General features: G+C 44.6%; 1 protein-coding gene across 1 annotated transcript in view; it reads right to left on the bottom strand.

Moving 5' to 3' along the window:
* LOC138753136 (laminin subunit alpha-3-like) overlaps window positions 1-20963 on the bottom strand; it is a 341672-nt gene that overhangs the window by 274901 nt on the left and 45808 nt on the right. The window contains exons 10-12 of the mRNA XM_069915711.1: window positions 17823-17963; window positions 16060-16197; window positions 332-466 (exon numbers count right to left, since the gene is read on the bottom strand). Of these exons, the coding sequence (XP_069771812.1) occupies window positions 332-466; window positions 16060-16197; window positions 17823-17963 (414 nt within the window). The remainder of the gene's footprint in view (window positions 1-331; window positions 467-16059; window positions 16198-17822; window positions 17964-20963) is intronic.

Below are 20963 nucleotides of genomic sequence, written 5' to 3' on the forward strand. Positions count from 1 at the left end.
GAGGGGAGACCTGCGGTGAGGCTTCCTGTCTCAGCAGGAACAAGGACACTGATGGGACTCAGTCAGAACCTGATTCCCAAATCTGGCATAACTCTTGATCATCACTCAGGTCTCCACACCCCCTTCACCCCCACTTCCCCTTCACCCCCACCCACTGGTGATATTGTGTGGAAGTGTGCAGTATATTTGAATTGACTAGTTTTGGTGGGGGGCTGGGTGTTTCTGGATTATTTTCTAGCCTGCTCTGGGAAGGCGTTTGCCTGCCGAGCAGGTGGGAGACTCACACTGCCTACACGACATGCAGTAAAGGGGGAATCCGCGCAGCACTTACGCAAACAGCTGGGGTGCGCGTAGTAACCGTGTGCACACTGGCCGCAAGTTGGTCCTGTGTAGTTTGGAAGGCATCGGCATCGTCCAGCAGCATCACAGATGTTGCTCACGGATCCCACAGGGTCACAGGGACAGGCTGAAAACAAACCATTCACCTTCTCAGCAACAACACATCCCTGCAATAACGATCCATCTCCAACAGTTCTGAAGAATGTGAGGATGACCGGAGCAACTTAAATTATAACATAGAACATTATTGTACAGTACAGGCCCTTAAGTCTACGATGTTGTGCCAACCTACAGAAACCTACTAAACAAACAAAATCTTCCCCACTTTACACCCACAACCCTCGACTTTTCTTACATCCATGTGCCGATGAGTCTTTACAGTGTCTCCATTGTAGCAGCCTCCACCACCATCCCCAGCAATACATTCCAGGCACCCACCACTCTCTGTGTAAAAAACTTACCCCTGACATCTCCCCTAAATTTTGCTCCCTTCAACTTTTCTACTCTCACCCCGGGAAAACGTTGCTGGCTGTCTACTCCATCTACTCCTCTCATAATCTTGTGGAATTTTATTAAATCAGGCTGGGATTTACAGACGCAGCATGGTAACTGGCCTTTCCAGCATACGAGCCCATGCTGTCCAAATACACTCTGGTGACCAATTACCCTACTAACCCCATATGTCTTTGGAATGTGGGTAGATGGGCAGAAACCTGAGCACCCAGAGGAAACCAGCATGGTCACGGGGAGAACATACAAGCTCCTTATAGACAGCACTGGATTTGAACCTGGTTTGCTAACCATTCATCTTCTGGAGTGCAAGAAGCTGAGGATGGACTAACCCTGACCATAAACTAACCCTCACCATGAACTACTCCAGGCCCACCAAAACATCTGTGTGCACTGTTGAAACATTACTTTAACTGTACTAACTATGAGTATTTATTGCAAAGCACAATCTGATGCAGGAACTCAGCAGGTTGAGCAGCATCTGCGGGAAAAAAGAATGGTCAACCTTTCACACCGGAACCCTTCATCAGGAATCTGATCACAGTTGCTGCTCGACCTGCTGAGTTCCTCCTGGAGACTGTATTTTGCTGCAGCGTCACAGTCTCTCATATGGACTATCTATCCATTTTTTTCTCCAAGCTCAGACCGGTCACCAGTAAAGGAAGGATGTGGAAGCTTTAGAAAGAGTGCCAAGATGCTATCTCGACTGGAAAACATCTTCTGGGGGAAAAAATAAGCGAGAAAGGATCAGAGGTGACTTCAAGTGAGGGACCCACACAGTCCATGGGTGACTTGCAGTCATGGGACCCACATGGGCTGCTGGAGACTGGCTCAGGGGAACCAGGTATTGGAGCCAGGATTCGAGAAGCTGCTGAGGGCAAGAAGGACTCCCAAAGGGCCTTGGGCTCCTGATCATGTTGGAAGGTTGGATCTGGACCTCGGTGGCTGATGGATCAAACAAGAATCTGTGGAGCTGCAGAGGCTGCGGGAGAACTGGGGGAAAATCCGTGGACCCTCTGTGACTCCTGACCCTAAAGGGATGATGCACTTTTGCTTCTCTTTCTCACATTGTAAGGGTGCCAGGTGACACCAATGGTGACTCTTTGTCTGCCTTATGTCAGCCAAAAGGCAATTTCGTGTAATATTACATCCAGCTGCGCTGGGTGGGTCACGTCTCCAGAATGGAGGACCATCGCCTTCCCAAGATCGTGTTATATGGCGAGCTCTCCACTGGCCACCGTGACAGAGGTGCACCAAAGAAGAGGTACAAGGACTGCCTAAAGAAATCTCTTGGTGCCTGCCACATTGACCACCGCCAGTGGGCTGATAACGCCTCAAACCGTGCATCTTGGCGCCTCACAGTTTGGCGGGCAGCAACCTCCTTTGAAGAAGACCGCAGAGCCCGCCTCACTGACAAAAGTCAAAGGAGGAAAAACCCAACACCCAACCCCAACCATCCAATTTTCCCCTGCAGCCGCTGCAACCGTGTCTGCCTGTCCCGCATCGGACTTGTCAGCCACAAACGAGCCTGCAGCTGACGTGGACTTTTTACCCTCTCCATAAATCTTCGTCCGCGAAGCCAAGCCAAAGAAAGAGACATGTTCTGTACTATTGTGAAAGAATAAGTTTAATGAATATGCTGAATAAAGGGTTAATGAATTAGGTAAGAAAATAGAGTAGCTGCCTGTAAGATGATGAGAATATAATTGCCTTTTCTGTGCTGTAGTGAGATAGTAACTAACTCCACAAGAATATCAATACACCTTGGGTAAAAGACACCCTGACATTTCCCAGACATCACAATGGAACATGTTATTGTAAACACAAAAATTGCCAGCTGTGTGAAACTCGTGTGTCACTTGTAAGGTCTCGTGCAAACCCCTGCCCAAAGGTGGATAAAAGTACGATGAACATTCTGATGCTTTGAGTCGGGGTTCCGTGTAGAGAACAAGTTACTAAACTCTCTCTTTTATCACCCCTCACTCCCACTAGCGTTACCAAGGTTAAATAAAGAAATTGTTGTACACCTAATTGGTTCTGCTGTTTGTTTTGTTACAGCGCGGGTTGACTTTAACAATACGACATAACAATAAAGGGATCTTGAATCTTGTATAAGGTTATTATAGGCTTAGATAGGGTGGACAACCAACACCTTTTTCCACGGGGTGCCAGAGGACATCTGTTTAAGGTGAGTGGAGGAAAGTTTAGGAGAGACGTCAGAGGAAGTTTTTTTTTTTTACACAAAGTTTAGTGGGTGCCTAGAATATATTGACGGTGGTGATGGTGGAGGCTGGTACAATAGGGACATTTAAAAGAGTCTTAAACAGGCACATGGATGTTATAAAAATAGAGGGTTGTGGGTGTGAGTGAGGGAAGGGGTAGATTGTTGTGGAGTAGGTTTCCATAAGTTGGCAGAACATCATAGGTTGAACAGCCTATGGTTGGAATGTTGTATGTACTGGGGATCCTTGTTAGATTTATTCCTTTGCTTTCGCAGCATTCTCTGCTAATTTAATTTATATTGTTGCAGTTGGCATACCTTACATACCTGTGAGGTTGCATCAAGTAAGAATATCAGTGAACCTGCACATTGTACTGTAACAGATTTGTGTTAACCTTCAATTTAATGTTAAACTGTAGCAATCTAATTAACAGGAAAACAGCTCCCAAAATGGAAAACGCAGGAAATTGACCTGCATCCAACACAGGTTTTTATCTGGCCTGATGATGTCATTTCCTGTCCATGTGACAGAAGCAGTGATGTATTTAAGCACAGCATGAAAGTCTAAAGTGTCAGTCTTACATTAGACTCCACAGTTTGTACATCGACTTCCAAGCATATACATCAACTCGACAACGTGTACACCGACATCTATAGTAGCTCAGTATAGAATACTTCGCTACATTGGTGACCCCGACAGTCCAAACAATATTTGGACCCCAACATGGAAACTTCCCCTTCGATGCATGCCGGGGCTCTGAAACTGCCAACGTTTTGGACATCACAACCACGTGTATGGTTCGACCAAGCAGAAGCCCAATTCCAGTAGGGGGCAGATAAAATCTGATTCCACATGGTACTACGTGTAGTAAGTGTCCGGAATCAAGAGATGGCATGTCGAGTTTCCAATTTTCTGTAGCAGCCTCTGGAGGAGGGCAAGTATATATATCGCTCAAGAGTTTGCTTGTAGAAGAAAAAAAATGATCTTATTGTATATGCAGTTAAAATGTTGCAAGTGTGGACTTCTGTTTCCTTTGTAAACTAAGAAACCAGCCAGTTTCTGCTGGTTGCAGAACCATAGCCATGACCTAGTGCCTAGTATACTTAGGAATGTGCTTTGTATGGAAAAGGAAGATAAGAGTTGTTCTATAAAAATATGCTGTCTGCCTACAGAAGGCAAAGTTTTATCCTGGTGTAGTCTCTCTATGATATCACGAAATAAAGCTCTCGAAGCAAACTCTGAGGTCTCCGCCTGAGTTATTCTGGAGAAAAGATTTTCCCTGACACTGCTCATCCATGCCTTTGGCCTCTCATGACGTGAGCAAGCGGCCCATTTACTTCTCTTGGACGGCTTGGGTAACAGGACACCTTCTGTGCTCATGAATGAAATGCTGGCACTAGCCTCATGTTCAAGCAGGCTTTCTTGGACCAGTTGCCAGAAGATACAGGGGCTAATATCAGTGTGCTTCCCCCTTCGGGGCGTGACCCACATAACAGAAAACCTGGGCCATTATTGAAGTACTTTCGAGACATTTGACACGTAGGATCCCACTTCTATTCAGCACGTAGATGTTCACATTGGCCGCAAATGCACAACTGCTACTGGGAGCTGATCTTCTCAGAGCATGTGGCCTGCTGGTTGATCTAAAGGGATGAAGGCTCGTTCATACCAACACTTTCTAGACATTCACCCTAGATGAGGCCAACCTGGCAGCCCCGCATTTAGACTCTGTTACTCTTTTGGCGAATGAATTTGCCAGGTTGTTGGCAGAATTCCCCACAAAAATTACGCCTTAATTCATCTCGACAATGCCGAAGCATGGGGTGCAGCACCACATACCAACCGAAGGGCCACCACTGCATGCTTCAGCTCACAGGCTCCCTCCAGATAAATTTCATCTGGCCAAAGAGGAGTTTGAAAGGATGGGGGACATGGGTATTGCACAATGATCCGGTAGCTCCTGGGCCTCCCCACTCCACGTGGTACCCAAGGCCGCAGGCGGATGGAGATCCTGGGGTGATTACCGCAGATCGAACGAGATTACCGCATCAGATCACTACTTGGTACCAAAATTACAGCATGTCCAACCTGCAGGGAGCCCAGATCTTTTTCAAGGTGGATCTGGTCCAGGGGTATCATCAGATCCCAGTCCACCCAATGACATTCAAAAATGGCTATTATAACACCCTTTGGCCTTTTAAATTCAGAAAAAAGCCTTTGGGCTCAAGAATGTGGTGCAGACTTTCCAATTTTTCATGGACAGAGTGGGACACGATCTCGACTTTACCTTCATACACATAGATGATGTACTTATCGTTAGCTGCAGTCATCAGGAACATCTATCCCACCTGCACAAGCGTTTGAATGAGTTTGGGCTGACCATCAACCCGGCCAAATGTCAATTCAGGTTAGAGACCATCAACTTTCTGAGCCATAGAATAGAGAAATACAGAGCAAAGGTTGAGGTGATCCATGGATTCGCTAAGCCCAGCTCAGTTAAAGGCCTCCAGGAGTTTGTTGGAATGATGAACTTCTATCACTGGTTCCTCAGTTCACATCTCTTCGTTCTATTGTCGGGCAAGGGAATCATCCAGCAGCATTCGAAAACGCCAGGAAATCACTGGCCAATGCTGCATCGCTGGTCCACCCAAGAATGGGGCTTGAACAGTACATCGATGGGCATTGGAAACTATTGGCTTTCTTTAGCAAGCACCAGAACTTAAGTACAGTACATTTGATCGAGAATAGTTGACTGTATCAGACATTTCAGCTACTTTCTAGAAGGCAGGCATTTCACGGCTTTTACGGACCACAAGCTATTTACATTTCTCTTCACTAAGGTATCAGATCCATGGTCGGCTCATCAACAGAGACATTTATCATATATTTCTGAGTTCACGACGGCCAACGAACACATCTCAGGAAAGGCCAACATAGTGGCAGATGCACTGTCTTACCCGGCCATATAATCCGTGCAGAACTTAGCCCAAGGGTGGACTATGTTGCACTCGCAAAAGCGCAGCAGGCAGACTGTAGCGGCGCTATGGCGGTACTACAACTCCCAGGAGACATTGAACCAGCCATGTTACATCAGTGCATGATGACATCAGTGCATGTCGAGTGTGTGATTCTGGCTTTTAAAAGGTTGTGCAGGTGATGAAGAGTCAATCTGTTTGAATCACTCTAGAAATACCTTGTGTGGTTATTTCATCGTGTCCACTGCAATTCCAGTGGCCACAATTGGTGACCTCGACAGGTCCAAAAATGTATTTTTGGACAAACCTGGACTCTGAAGTCGTTGCTGTGAAGCTGCCACCTTTCTGGGCAGCTGAGCCTGAACTGTGGTTCCAACAGGCTGAAGCATAATTTCACCTTCGCAAAGTCAAACTGGACACCACTCCTTATTACCATCTCATCAGTGCCCTGGACCAGGCTGTCGCTAAGAGGCTCAGCGACTTCCTATGGGATCCACCAGGTACCAGCAAGTATGATGCTTTAAAAACATTTTTATTATGTGTATATGGTATGTCCCATAGGGAAAGAGCAGCCAAACTACTACATTTTGATGGGTTGGTAGTCCGCGCCCCTTCAGATCTAATGGATAAAATACTGTTCCTGGCAGCTGGCGAAAGGTCCAATATGTTATTTGAGCAGTCCTTTTTAGAACGAATGCCAGATGATATTCATCTCTTGTTATCCAAGTGTTCATTTGAAGACCCAAGGGCTGTAGCGGAGGAGGCAGCCATTCTATGGCCAGCTAAAAAGCACAGGAATGAAAGACAAATTTGCACGACCTTCTGATATTGACCCTGTGTCACAATCTAGTGCTCTTAGCACATCACTTCATAGAAGCAGGCAACCCCACCAAGACAAGCAAGCAGCCTGTGGACACATCGTCTTATTAACACAGGTGTTGGGGAGTAAATGCCTAAAAGTGCTTCCACCCTGCTCATTTGCAGGAAATGTCCAGGCCAACCACCAGTAAGGGCTGCGGTGGTTGGCAAGAAACCTGCAAGCCTACCTGTATGCGACTAGATTCAGAAGTGAGTATTTCCACCCACCGGTTTTGACACACGTCATCCTAACCCGGACCTACAACTACGAGCAGCTAAAAGTTCCAACATTCTGACCTTTGGCACCAGGAAGTTGAATGTCAAGTTCAAGATTCATCCCTACACTTGGTGATTTATTATAGCAGCAATATCCCGACCTTTGCTTGGTGCAGATTTTCTTTGGACTCATTCATTCCTCGTTAACTAAAAGGGCATCACCTAATAGATGGAACTACTTTTCAGACCAATCCTCTGGCAGATGCCTATACCCCTGTTCGGCACCTTCAAACATTAAGTAAACCAGTACATCAATTCTCCACGCTATTGGAAGAGTTCCCTGAGATAACTTTCTGCCTCTTCTGCAAAGCACGGTGTTACTCATCACATTTGTACTATTCATCCTATCCATGTTAAAGCGCGCCATTTGCCTCCAGAGAAGCTACGCTTAGCCAAGGAAGAGTTTTCCAAGATGGAGGAACTAGGCATAATTCATAGGTCCGACAGTCCCTGGGCATCTCCATTACATATGGTCCCGAAACACAATGGAGGTTGGTGACCATGTGGAGATTATAGGTGGCTTAATGACACCTCCATCGTGGATCATTATCCGATACCTCATATTCAGGATTTCTTGGCTAATTTGCATGGAGCAAAGATCTTTTCTAAGATAGATTTGGTGTGTGGTCATCACCAAGTACCAGTAGAGCCAGCAAACATTCCAAAAACAGCAATAATTACCTCTTTTGGGTTGTTTGAGTTTTTACGAATGCCATTCGGATTAAAGAATGCTGCTCAATCATTTCAATGAGTGATGGATGTTTTAGGACATGGTATGACCAATGTCTTCATTTACCTTGATGACATTTTAGTGGCCAGTGCGACTAAGGAAGAACATTTGGAATATCTTCATACATTTTTTATTTGTCTTCAAGAGTTTGGACTGACCTTCAATCCAGATAAATGCGTTTCTTGGGGAATAAGGTTACTCAGGAAGGTGTGACTCCACTGCCAACCAAAGTTGAGGCCATGAAAAAATATTCAAGACCTGCTGCAGTTAAACGCTTGCAGAAATTCTTGGGAATGGTAAATTTTTACTGTCGGTTTCTTCCGGGAGCAACTCATATCATGAAGCCTCTTTTCGATTTACTGTCCGGAAACACCAGAACCATCCATTGGACTGAAGAGGGAAACAACGCCTTCTTAAAGACGAAAGATTTGCCGACTCGTGCTCAGCTGCCCAGTTTTAAATGCAGCCACCACCCTTTCTACAGATGCTTCCAGATGCTCCTTAGTAGGAGGTGCACTTCATCAATATGTTACCATTTTTCAGCCGCTATCTTGGTGAAGCAGAAAAGAAATACAGTCCTTTTGATAAGGTGCTTCTGGCCATTTACTTGTCTATTTGACACTTCTGTTATTTTTTGGAGGGCAGAAATTTTATGATGTACACTGACCACAAACCCTTAACATTTGCATTTTACAAGGTCGCAGAGCCTTGGTCAGCGCCAGAACAATGGTAATTATCATTCATTTCAGAATTTTCCACAAAAATACTACATTTTTCCGGAAAAGACAATGTAGTAGCTGTTGCACTTTCCCGTTCTGCTCCACTCGAGGTTTCATCCGTAGATCAAGATATTGACTACACAGCTTTGGCCGTACCCCAAGAACATAACTGTGAGAGAAATGCTGATCGGACTGCAGTCACAAACCGATGTTCCAAATATTCTTCCTTAGTCGCACTGGCCACTAAAATGTCATCAAGGTAAATCACAAATTGAAGGATGTCTAGTTTAGAGTTCATGGCAAACTACTCCTCTGTGATTTATCAACGGAACCCCCACGCTCAGTAGTTCCAGCATCATGGAAATGTCGAGTATTCGTATCAGTGCATGGTCTCTCACATCCATCAATTAGTTCAACCATTCGTATGGTTTCCGACAGGTTCGTGTGGCATGGTCTTAAAAAAGATGTTACACCAATGGCGAGGTCATGCATTGCCTGCCGGAAAGCGAAAGTTCAGCGACATACTAAGGCATCACTGTAGTCCTTCGCAGCAGTTACTTGGCATTTTGCTCATGCCCACATGGACATCGTTGGTCTGCTTCCTGTTTTAAGAGGATCCCATCATCTTTTTACAGTAATAGACAGGTTTCTGTGGTGGCCCGAGGCTGTGCCTATGGTAGGTGCTACTGCAGACACTTGTGCTTGGGCGTTCCTTCCTCAGTTCCTGGGTGTCTCGTTTTAGTTTACCGGCATATGTTACTTCAGATAGAGGACCACAATTTACTTCCTCACTGTGGACCGCCTTGTCTTGCAGCAACAATTCACCTTACAAATGGCTATCATCCCCAGTCCAATGGAATGGTGGAAAGATTTCATCAATATTTCAAGTCAACCTTGATGGCTCGGTTAGAGGGCCCGAACTGGGCTGATGAGCTGTCCTGGGTATTAGTGGGCATTAGAACAACTTTAAAGGAGGATGTCCAAGTCTCATCTGCGGAGCTCATGTATGGTTCCAGGGGAGTTCGTCCCCTACCATTCCAACTCCAACAAAGATCCTAAGGAACTGTTGAGAAGGCTAAGGGAGACCATAGGAAAATTAACTTCTATACTACCATCGTCTCATGGAGAATACTCTTAAAGGAAGACCTCAAAAACTGCGAATATGTCTTTGTCCGAAGGGGAACATTTGGTCAACCTATACGGGTGCCCTACAAAGGACCTTATAGGATACTCAGGCAAACTAGGTCAACCTGTATTTTGGACATTGGAGGGAAGCCACAGTCTTTCACTCTTGACAGGTTTAAACCAGCTCATGTGGACAAATCTTCCCCACTGCATATAAACAAAAGACAGACAAACTGTTCTGCCATGTGATGTCAGTGCATGATGACATTAGCACGTGATTCTGGCTTTTAAAAGATTGTACAGGTGAAGAAGAGTAAATCTATTTATGATTCCAGTGGCCACAAGACAAAGTTACAGAACAGCAGACTTGAACCTACAGCTGGAAGAAATTCCAGTAGGCCCAGGGGTGCTAAAACTCCTGTGTGATGCCCAATCGATCTGGTAGACTAGAGGCACCAGGTATTAGACATGGTGCACGGGTTGGCACATTCATCAATCAGAAGAACTGCCTGGATAGTAGCCAACAGATTTGGGTGGCATGGCCTTCAAAAACAGGTCACCCATTGGATGAAGACATGCACTCATTGCCAAATATCCAAAGTCCTGCACTACGTGAAAGCACCACTGCAATCTTTTGAGCTGACATGTTGGACCAAGTACACGATGACGTTATAGGCCCCCTGCCAGTGTCACATGATTTCCATTTTCTTCTCACTAACGTGGATCGGGCCACGCGATGGCTAAAGGCAGTTGCACTGGCAGACATGACTACCAACACCTGCACCAGGGCCCTCATTTCTGCCTGGATTGCACGTTTTGGTCTGCCAGCACACATCATGTCTGACAGGGGTGCCTAATTCACATCAAGCCTGTGGTCATCAATGGTTACCCTGCTTGGAACCAAGTTGCACCACACAACTGCATACAAGTAGAAAGGTTCCATAGGCATTTGAAATTGGTCCTTAAGGCACATGTGCAGGGACTTAACTGGGTTGAGTTCCATGGGCACTCTTGGGCATACGAACGGCACCTAAGGGCAATTGGTGCTTCATCAGGCAGAGAAGGTCTACAGCGCATCCCTGATGGTTCCAGGAGAATTTGTATCAGACTCACGAGGATGGGAGAAGATGCCTGCAGCAATCCTAAGCAAGCTCCTCGAGAAGCTCAGTTCTTTAGCGCCCATACTGACATTTCAACACGATGAGGCAGATCCAATATACCCCAAAACTTGCAGGATTGGAATGACGTTTTCGTACAAAAAAGAATACACCGAGCACCATTCCAGCGTCTGTATGAGGGTCCCTTCGAGGTACTAAGACGCAATGGTTCGACTTGCATCTTGGACATCAGAGGTAAAGAGGTACCTTTTGCAACTGACAGCCTCAAACCTGCCCATCTGGATCTGGATGGACTAGTCGTGGTTCATGCACCTCAGCAGAGAGGAAGGGCGCCAAAACAAATGGACAATGATCCACAGACATGACCTCGTTTACTCTTCTTTTGCACTACTTGTTTTAAATGTAATTTATGGCATTTTATGGCAAAGAATGAATGCTCTTGACAATAAATTCTGATTCTAATAAGTATGCCATATATTGCCCAACCTGAACATTTTCCTTATTATAGGGACAAACAGAATTGCAGCAGTTTGTCGTTTAATGAATGTTAATTACATGCATCTAATCGTGGGCAATAGTATTGAGAAAAGCTTAGTTACCTTGACAGTGGGGGAAGACGTTCAGCCTGGAGTCACAGGTATCACAGCGTTGCCCAGCAAAATGTGATTGGCACATACACTGTCCAGTGGTCTGGTCACACGCAGAACCATAGGAGCCTTTGGCAGAGCACTGGCATGCTTTAGAAAACAGCAGGCTGCTTATCACATAAACTCAAAAGGAACCAATTGATCAGCCCTCTAATTCCACAGTGAGTCCTCTCATAATTTGGGAGTACACAGTACATAAAGAGCTTCTTAGAACATAGAACACTAGAGCATAGTACAGGCCCTTCAGCCCTCAATGTTGTGCCAACCCATATATTCCTTCCAAAAAATACTAAATCTTCCCTAGCCTGTAACTCTCTATTTTTCTTCCATCTGTAATGGCACTGATTTAACGCAGTCTTCAAACAAATAAAGAATACACTCACTCGTTTCTTTCAGCACCCATGAAGTCGACTTTCTTTTATTATTCACTAGACACAACATTGCATTCTTTGACTCCCAGACACCACCCAGCTCAACTTCTCTGACCTTCTCGCTGGCTCACTGCCCCATGGGTGATCCTGACGCTCTCACTGTCCTCCTCCCGACCAAGATAAGTACATGACCACGGTAGCCCTCCCTCCCATCCCCCAGACTCCAAGCCAATGCAAGGAGGCGACTAATTGGAAAAGTTCCGCTACGAGTGGTCCCGTGCTACTAACTTGTGACAATATGATGGGGTCACAAAGCGAGGAAAACATGAGTAAGGCTTGCAAATGGCATAAACCAATTGAAGGCTTATCAGACGGCTGACAACATTGGAGGGATGACAGATGCAGCTCATTTGCATGTAAGAGCTGTGTACCACGATTCAGAAATTTTTCAAATCCACCAGCAAATAAAAATGTGACAAGAAATCTGCTCCCAAAATGGAATTTGCCACATTTGTACCATGAAAATCCACTGAAAAGTTTCCTTCAAACCGAAATCCAACGTGAGTGACCTCTGGACATTTATTTGAGAATCCTTCGTGGCTGAAAAAACACATGATATATTGGGGTGTCTGTGTTCCTCCGTGGTCGGAGGGACCGCTAAAATCTCTTCACAGGAATCTACAAGAAATATGAACACCCAAGAGACTACTGCCCATGAGCAGTAGTTGACTCTACTGCCGGGCCTGATCGTTTCTCGGTTTCCATTTGTAAAGTCACAAGGTGGCCGACAGGTCCAGGCAGCAGCACCAAATCTCCAATGCTTCCAACAAATATGCCGTGAGTCACCTCTACCATGTCCTCGACCACTACGATTCCAATCAGGTCGAAGGAAGGAATTCTGTTGCACGCCCAAAGCCTAGTCAGTGCTGCCATTTGCTGCTCCAACTCGGTTACCTTCGATTGACATGGTGCTGGCGCTACCTTTGTTTAAGAAGGTGCTGGCGATTCACAAGCAGTTATTTCAGTTCCATTTACTCCTGTTGACAAGGGGAAGATGCTAATCCTTCTACCTTCAATGTAGAGGTCGTGGACATAATGAGATTGGCACGATCCGCCAACAGATTGAGGGTGGACATTTGAAAGACACTCACCAAATGCTCTTGAATATGATAAAGTAAACATCGAAGGAGCCTCTGTTTCCAAAAGTCACCTTCAATAGGGTCTGTTCCAGCTTGCCTGCACCACCTCCTCCACATCTATGATGGTTGCCTATTGTCTAAGCTGTCGTCAGCTCGTAATTGGGCAATACGAGTCTCCCTAGGTGGCTGAGTACGCAGCAAAATAACCACCTTAAGTATGTTGCATGGGTGGTTACCATGAAGATCCACTAAGGCATCCTCCACTTCACAAGCAATCTGCTCAGGGAGATGCTCCACAAGTAAGCCATACTTCATCTTCTGACTCGTCACACTGAGGGCAGAGAAACGTGCTTCAAGGATCGTGAACCATGCTAATAAAAAGGGGGGGGAATCTTTAGTTTGACCTCCCCAACTGCTCCTGGAAGGGGTTTCTCCTCATCACTATCCATTTGAAATTAGAAGGTACTGTGAACTCACGGGGTCACCGGTTCCCCACAGCTTACAAGCAAATAAAGAATACACTCACTCGTTTCTCTCAGCCCACCATGAAGTTGACCTTATTATTCACTAGACACAACATTGCATTCTTCAACTCCCCAAACACCACCCAGCTCAACTCCTCTGACCTTCTCACTGGCTCACTGCCACACGGGTGATCCTGACACTCTCACTCTCCTCTTCCTAACCAAGGTAAGTAAGCGACCACAACACATCCATGTGCCTGGTGTTTGCTATTCCTGCCCTGGGAAAAAATCACAGGCTGTCCACCATCTCTAGGCCTCTCATAATCTTGTAGACCTCTATCAAGTCTTCTCTTATCCTTCTATGGTCCAAAGAGAAAAGTCCCAGCTCTGCTAACCTTGCCTCAGAAGACTTAATTTCCGATCCAAGCAACATCCTGGTAAATCTCCTCTGCCCCCTCTCCATAGCTTCCACATCCTTCCTATAATGAGGAAACCAGAACTGAACCCAATACTCCAAGTATGGTCTCACCAGAGATTTGTAGAGTTGCAACATGACCTCTCTACTCCTGAACTCAATCCCCCATTAACGAAGCCCAGCATCCCCTAGGGCTTCTTAACTATCCTATCAACCTGCGTGGCGACCTTTAGGGATATATGAATTTGGACCCTAAGGTCCCTCTGTTCATTCACACTCCTAAGTAACCGACCATTAACCTTGTATTCAGCTTTTGGTTTGTCCTTCCAAAATGCATCACCTTACACTGATCCACACTGAACTCCATCTGTCACTTTTCTGTCCAACTCTGCATCCTGTCTATATCCTCTTGTGAACTATGACAACCTTCAGTTCCCTCCGCAACTCATCCAATCTTCGTTTACTGACCCATCCTTCTGCTTCTTCATGAAGATCATTTAGAAAGATTACAAAGAGCAAGGGTCCCAGCTCAGACCCTGCAGCACTCCACAACTCACTGACTCCAGACAGAATACTTTCCTTCTACTACTACTCTCTGCTTTCTACGTGCACGCCAATTTTTTATTCACACAGCCAAGGTTCCATGAATTCTATGCCTCATGACTATCTGAATGAGTCTCTCATTGCGGACCTTGTCGAATGCTTTGCTAAACTCCATGTAGACCACATCTACTGCCCTACCCTCATCAATTTCTTGTGTTACCTCCTCAATAAATTCAATTAGACTTGAGAGGCACGACCTTCCCTTCACAAAGCCACGCTGACTATCCTTGAGTAGACTGGACTTCTCCAAATGCTCATAGATCCTGTCCTTAAGAATCCTCTCCAATAGTTTGCACACCCCTGACACAAGACTCACCTGTCTCCCTATTACCCTTTTTAAACAAGGGGACCAGTTTGCTATTCTCCTACCTATAGCATCTCCCATGTCCAAAGAAAACTCAAACATCAGAGCCACTGTCCCAGCTATCTCTCCCCTCACTTCACAGAGCAACCTGGGGTATATTGCATCTGGCCTCAGGGACTTAGCAATCATAATGTTTTTAAGAATATCCAACACTTCCTCTTCCTCAATCTCCACATTGTCCAGCAGACAACTCTGTTCTATTCTATTAAGATGGAGGTAGATAGGTTCTTGATTTGGAAGGGAGTCAAAGGATATGGAGAGAAGGCAGGAGAATAGTGTTGAAAAGGATAGTAAATCTACAAGAGGTGTTTCCTTAAGAAAGCAGCCTCTATCCTCAAGGACCCCCATCACGCAGGCCATGCCCTCTTCACTGCCACCATCAAGGAGGTACAGGAGCCCAAAGATGAAGATCCAATGGTACAGAAACAGCTTCTTCCCCTCCACCATCTGACTGGACAATGAACCATGGACACGACCTCACTTGCTCTTCTTTATGGAACTTATTTATTTATTTTTAAGTCTACTGTAATTGATAGCAATATTTTCCCTGTCTGAAGCTGCTGGAAAACAATAAATATCATGGCATGTTCACGACAATAAATTCTGCTTCTGATATTCGAATGGCAGGGTAGACTAGATGGGCCAAATGGCCTAATTCCACTCCTGTGCCTTATGTGATACCACTGGGGATAAGGACACAGGGAATAGGGGTTGGTCACCCAGCCCAGTGAACCGGCTCCATCCTTTTTCACAGTCCTATCTCCCACTGACTCTCTTATGGTCTGGATCACCGCTCATAAACCCATCCAAACTCAATCACGATTACGTCCAGTAACTCAACCAACAACTCCCCCCCTCCCCCATCCACCGCCAACACCCCAGACAGATGATACCATGCCATTGTGTTAGTGCAAGTCTACACAAATCTTTTTCCTGCACAGGGGCAGTGAAACACATTCCAGAGCCAACATATGGGGGGTTAAATTGATGGACAGAGATAGAATATCATTGCTATAACTGTTAGTAATGACCGCTCCCGTTAATTAGAAATTCTTCCTGGCCCACAGTAAAAAGAATCTCAGGGACCTATGTGATGGCATGTTTGGATGCTTGACAATAAATTTGAACTTTGAGCCATGAATCAAACATCATCACATTCTCTTTGAGCAGAGGATCTCACTTACGCTCACAAGAGGGGAACCGAAAGTATCCTGCTGTGCACCTTTCGCAAAAGTAGCCTTCCACTCCTCTTCGGCACAGGCACCGTCCAGTCTTTGGGTCACACACTTGGGGAGACACACCACTGCTGTAACATTGGCATCCTGCCGAATATTGTTCAGATGTTAATGTTCTGTAGACACTGAAGGTATTAATCCATCTTGACATTTTACTGAAGAACTATTGAGAGGGTCCCCTTAACCCATGTCTGCTCATTTGTATCTCATGTCTGCTCATTTTCAGTAGAAAAAAACCTACTTGCATTTACTCTGTCTGTCTCCCTCATAATTTTAAATCCCTCTATCAAATCTCCCTTCATCTTCTACGCTCCAGAAAATAAAGTCCAAACCTGTCCAACCTTTCCCTGTTTACAACCATCAAGAAGGAGGTACAAGAGCATCAAAATCAGGACTGCCAGGGTGGGAAATAGCTTCTACCCGTAGACTGTAAGATTGTTGAACAGTATTCTGTAACCTTGGGTCTCTTATTAATGAATCGAATAAATAATTCCATAATATTTCAACATTTTTATTATACATTATATTTTTATGTATATATGTGATTATTATGTGGTGTGTGTATGTGTGTGTGTGTGTGTGTGTGTGTGTGTGTGTGAGAGAGAGAGAGAGAATGCATAGGTGGGTGTGTGTGTGTTTGTGAATGTGTGTGTGTGGGTGTTTTGTATGTCTGTGTGTGCATGCGTGTGTATATATGTACATGCTTGTGTTTGTGTGCATGTGTGTATGTGCATGTGTGTGTGACTGCACTCTGCACTTAGACCAATCTCTGCTGAAGTAACCACCCCAAGAATGGAACGCACAGGGTCGGACAAGTGTAAATGGTCAGCGTGAACTGTGGGCTGAAGGGCCATTTTCCATGCTATCTCTGTTTACAACTGCCGCAAGTGATGGAACATCAGTCATGGGCTACAAATATCCTGAAAACTGATGAGGCTGGTGGATTGTGTGTGCCACACATTTACCTGCGACTGAAGATGAGTGAAAATCCCTTCTAGGTTTCTTGTAACATTTAACAAGGGTGGTAAATTGTACCCAAATGTTCAAACTATGTCAGCAAGGATGGAAACGTGTGTGGTTGACTGGTGATATCATTCACAAGCTATTGGACATGCTGAGATGAAATACACAGTCTTTGGACAGGATTTCAGCCAATCTACTCGGGGCAAGCATTTTCATGCAGGATTTGCACATAAGAACATCTGCCAGTCAATCTAATTTCTGGGCTCATGCTTTTAAAAGGAGCTTCCAACTGCAAGAAACCAACCTTAAAATGGCCAAAAGCAACTTTAAATACTCCAGCATCGCTTTCATCAGTTCTTGCTATAAATTAATCTGTTTTATTTTGTAAAATAAATACTACTTAATGTGAAAAAGACCTTTAAATTTCCACTTCTTTCTATGAAGCTGAAAAATGGAACTTGCCAGGAGCAGCTGAAACAACCTTGTAATGCTAAAAACGCAATGCTGGAGAAACTCAGCAGGTCAAACAGTGTACAATGTACTTTATATAGCAAAGATAAAGATACATATCCAATGACTCAAGCTTAAGCCCTTCGTCAAGGTATGAGCAAAATATTGGAAGGGCACCTGAAACATTGTGACTACGATATGAAAAATAAATTCAACTTAGCTTAAACAAATCATTTCTCTTTACTTGTTGACTATTGGTCTAAACTGATGAGGTGCTCATGTTCTAGGTATGTACTTACGTTGACAGTATCTCCCGAAGTATCCAATGTGACAGTGGGTGCAGTAGGGCCCAGTGTAGTGGGGTTTACACTCACAGTGTTGGGTGTATGGATTCACCAAACATGTGTTCCCAACTGTGCCCCGAGCATCACATTTACAATCTGGAGGGAGTAAAAGCAAAAGTTCAAGTTTATTGTCATCTGTATAACTACACAACCCAATGAAACAGCATATCTTCAGACCATAGTGAGCACACACACAGTACACCCAAAATACAAACAAATTCTGTGAGGCCCTCCTCATTCCTCTGAACTCCAAGGAGAACAGTCCAAGAGCCATCATATGCAAAACCCCTTATTCCAGGAATCATTCTTGTGAATCTTCTCCTAATCCTCCAGTGTCAACACATTCTTTTTCAAATAACTGTACCCCGTTCTCCAATTGAGGCCTCACCAGTGCCATATAAAGCCTCATCATCACATCCCTGCTCTTGTATTCTATTCCTCAAGATATGAACGCCAACATTGCATTCACCTCCACCAATGACTCAACATAGAGGTCAACCTTTAGGATATTCTGCATGAGATCACCCAAGTCCCTTAGAATCTCAAATTTTGGAATTTTCTCCCCATCCAAATAATGGTCTGCCCTTTCATTCCTTCTACCAAAATGCACGACCGTACATTTGCCACTTATTTGGCCATTCTCCTAATCCAGCGGTTCCCAAACTTTATCAGGGTGCCACCCCCCTGGATCCCAGGCCACATCCCTAACGCCCTCTCCCCCCGCACACCCGCACCCGACACACACACATACAGTGAACTCACACCTCTTTCTTGGTATTATGTCTCCTGCGAATTAAAAAAAATGTGTTTATAACACTATAAACAAGCTATGTATTTCACAATTTCTGCCGAGGAATGGGTAAAATGTTAAGGCACCTGAAGAGCTTTTAGAATTGGACAGAGATAGGTACTTTATATTTTTTGATCAAGTCCCTCCCTTTGTAACTATTGGTAAGAGGTATTTAGTACACTTTCTTTAATTCTTGATACGATTCTCTCTCCGAGCCCTTTTATGGCTATTTTTGGAGTGAATGGACCAATGGACTTAAAATTGACTCCATCTCAATCCCATGTAGACACTTTTGCTTCCCTGATTGCTAGGAAGCTCATTCTACTGCAGTGGAAAGATGTTGTCCCTCCAACACATATACAATGGTTATCGGATTTGATGGCATCCCTCTCTCCAGAGAAAATCAGGTGTTCACTACTAAAAAAAGTATTAAATTTTCTTCTCTTTGGGGTTCCTTTCAATTATTTTCAAACTTTACAGGTCAATTATTTTTGCTTTTTATAATTTTTTCTCCTTTTTACTATTTCTTGAATTATTAGTATTGAAATTAGTAGTTTATGCCTGGCTTTGATAGTAATCGATCATTCAAACAAAGAATACATTCATTAATTTCTTTCAGCACCCCATGAAGTCGACTTTATTTTCTGCAAATACAACACCACCCAGTCAAATCCCTCTGACCTTCTCATTGGCTCACCGCCACACAAATGATCCTGACATTCTCACTCTCCTCCTGCATCTAAGATTCATCAACTATATATTGACGCTAAATTACTCACGCACGTCGCTTCGCCTACATCATCAGCGGAAACTGGCACCGCTCCCAATAAAGGTTGCAGTGTTTCATTTCCATGGGACCCTGGAACTCCCTCTCTAACAACTCCTTCTCCAGAAGGACTGCAGTGGCTGCAGCTCCCACCTCTCAGGGGAAATTAGTGATGGGCCCTGACTGAATTTCTCCCACAGAACTCCACATAAAGTTTCACTCACCCTCCTTTAAATGACCTGACCAAAGAACGATTGGACCACAGCAAAACCATTGACTACTACAGCACAGAAACAAGCACTTCGGCCCTTCTAGTCTGTGTCCAACTAGTCCCACTGACCTGCACCAGTCCATAGCCCTCCATGCCTCTTCCATCCATGTACCTGTTCACATTTTTTTTTAAATAGTAAACTTGAACCTACATTCACCACTTCAGCTGGCAGCTTGTTCCACACCCCCACCACTCTCTGTGAGAAGAAATTCCCCCTCATGTTTCCCATAAATTTTTCCCCTTTCACCCTTAATCCATGTCCTCTGGTTTGTACCTCACCCACCCTCAGTGGGAAAAGCCGACCTACATTCACTCTCTATACTTTGCATAATTTTAAATACCTCTAACAAATCTCCCCTCATTCTTCTATGCTCCAGGGAATAAAGTCCTAACCTGTTTAACCTTTCCCTGTAACTCAGTTCCTGAAGGCCGGGCAACATCCCAGTAAATCTTCTCTGCCCTCTGTGATGATATGTAATTCTACCTAGGTCACCAGGGGTCATCCCAGTGACCTTGTCTCTAAAGCCGTCCAGAGCTTTATCCGTCCAGGTTCATCTTGCAGAGAGACAAGACCTCTTAGTGTACATATTAGTTCATTAAAGCTGTCTTATACTCGCACTGCTGGTGTGGTTATTGTCAGTACACTCTCTTTCTATCTTATTGATACCTTTCCTGTGGTTCAGTGGCCAAAACTGCACACAATATTCCAAAATTGGCCTCACCAGCCTTATAGAACTTTACCATAACATCTCAACTCCTGTACTCAATGCAGTAAAATCCCCGGCATCTGAAATTCAAGCAACTGGAAACTCAAACCAGCCAGCAAAATAAGTGAGGAATTAATTAAATAGAAGGAAATAAACAAGAATAAATAAAATTTTAAATACAGGTTTAAAACTTTAAATGTAAATATTCTCAAAACCAACACACAACCCTTGGGAGCAAACATTCAGCCAGGAAAGGTGCCCCGTCCACAGCTGCTTGAATAAAATTTAATAATGTTGTATTTGAACAAAATGGTGGCGCTCAGGATGAAGAGCTGGCTGATGCCATTGGCCGCTGGGGCAACTCTCGCTGTATCTCCCTATCCCTGCCTTGTTAGAGTCTTGATCTTTATTAGTATTAAGTATATTAGTAAGGCTTTACCTGTCAACTTGGGTGAGAGGAGTTAATTATGACAACAGCACAGTTAGCGTATCGGGTAGTGCAAGGCTGTTAGAGTGCCAGTGTCCGGGTTCGAATTTAAATTATGTAAATTGTAGGAATTAC

Source organism: Narcine bancroftii, chromosome 2 (genome assembly GCF_036971445.1).
Source record: "Narcine bancroftii isolate sNarBan1 chromosome 2, sNarBan1.hap1, whole genome shotgun sequence".
NCBI lineage: Eukaryota > Metazoa > Chordata > Chondrichthyes > Torpediniformes > Narcinidae > Narcine > Narcine bancroftii.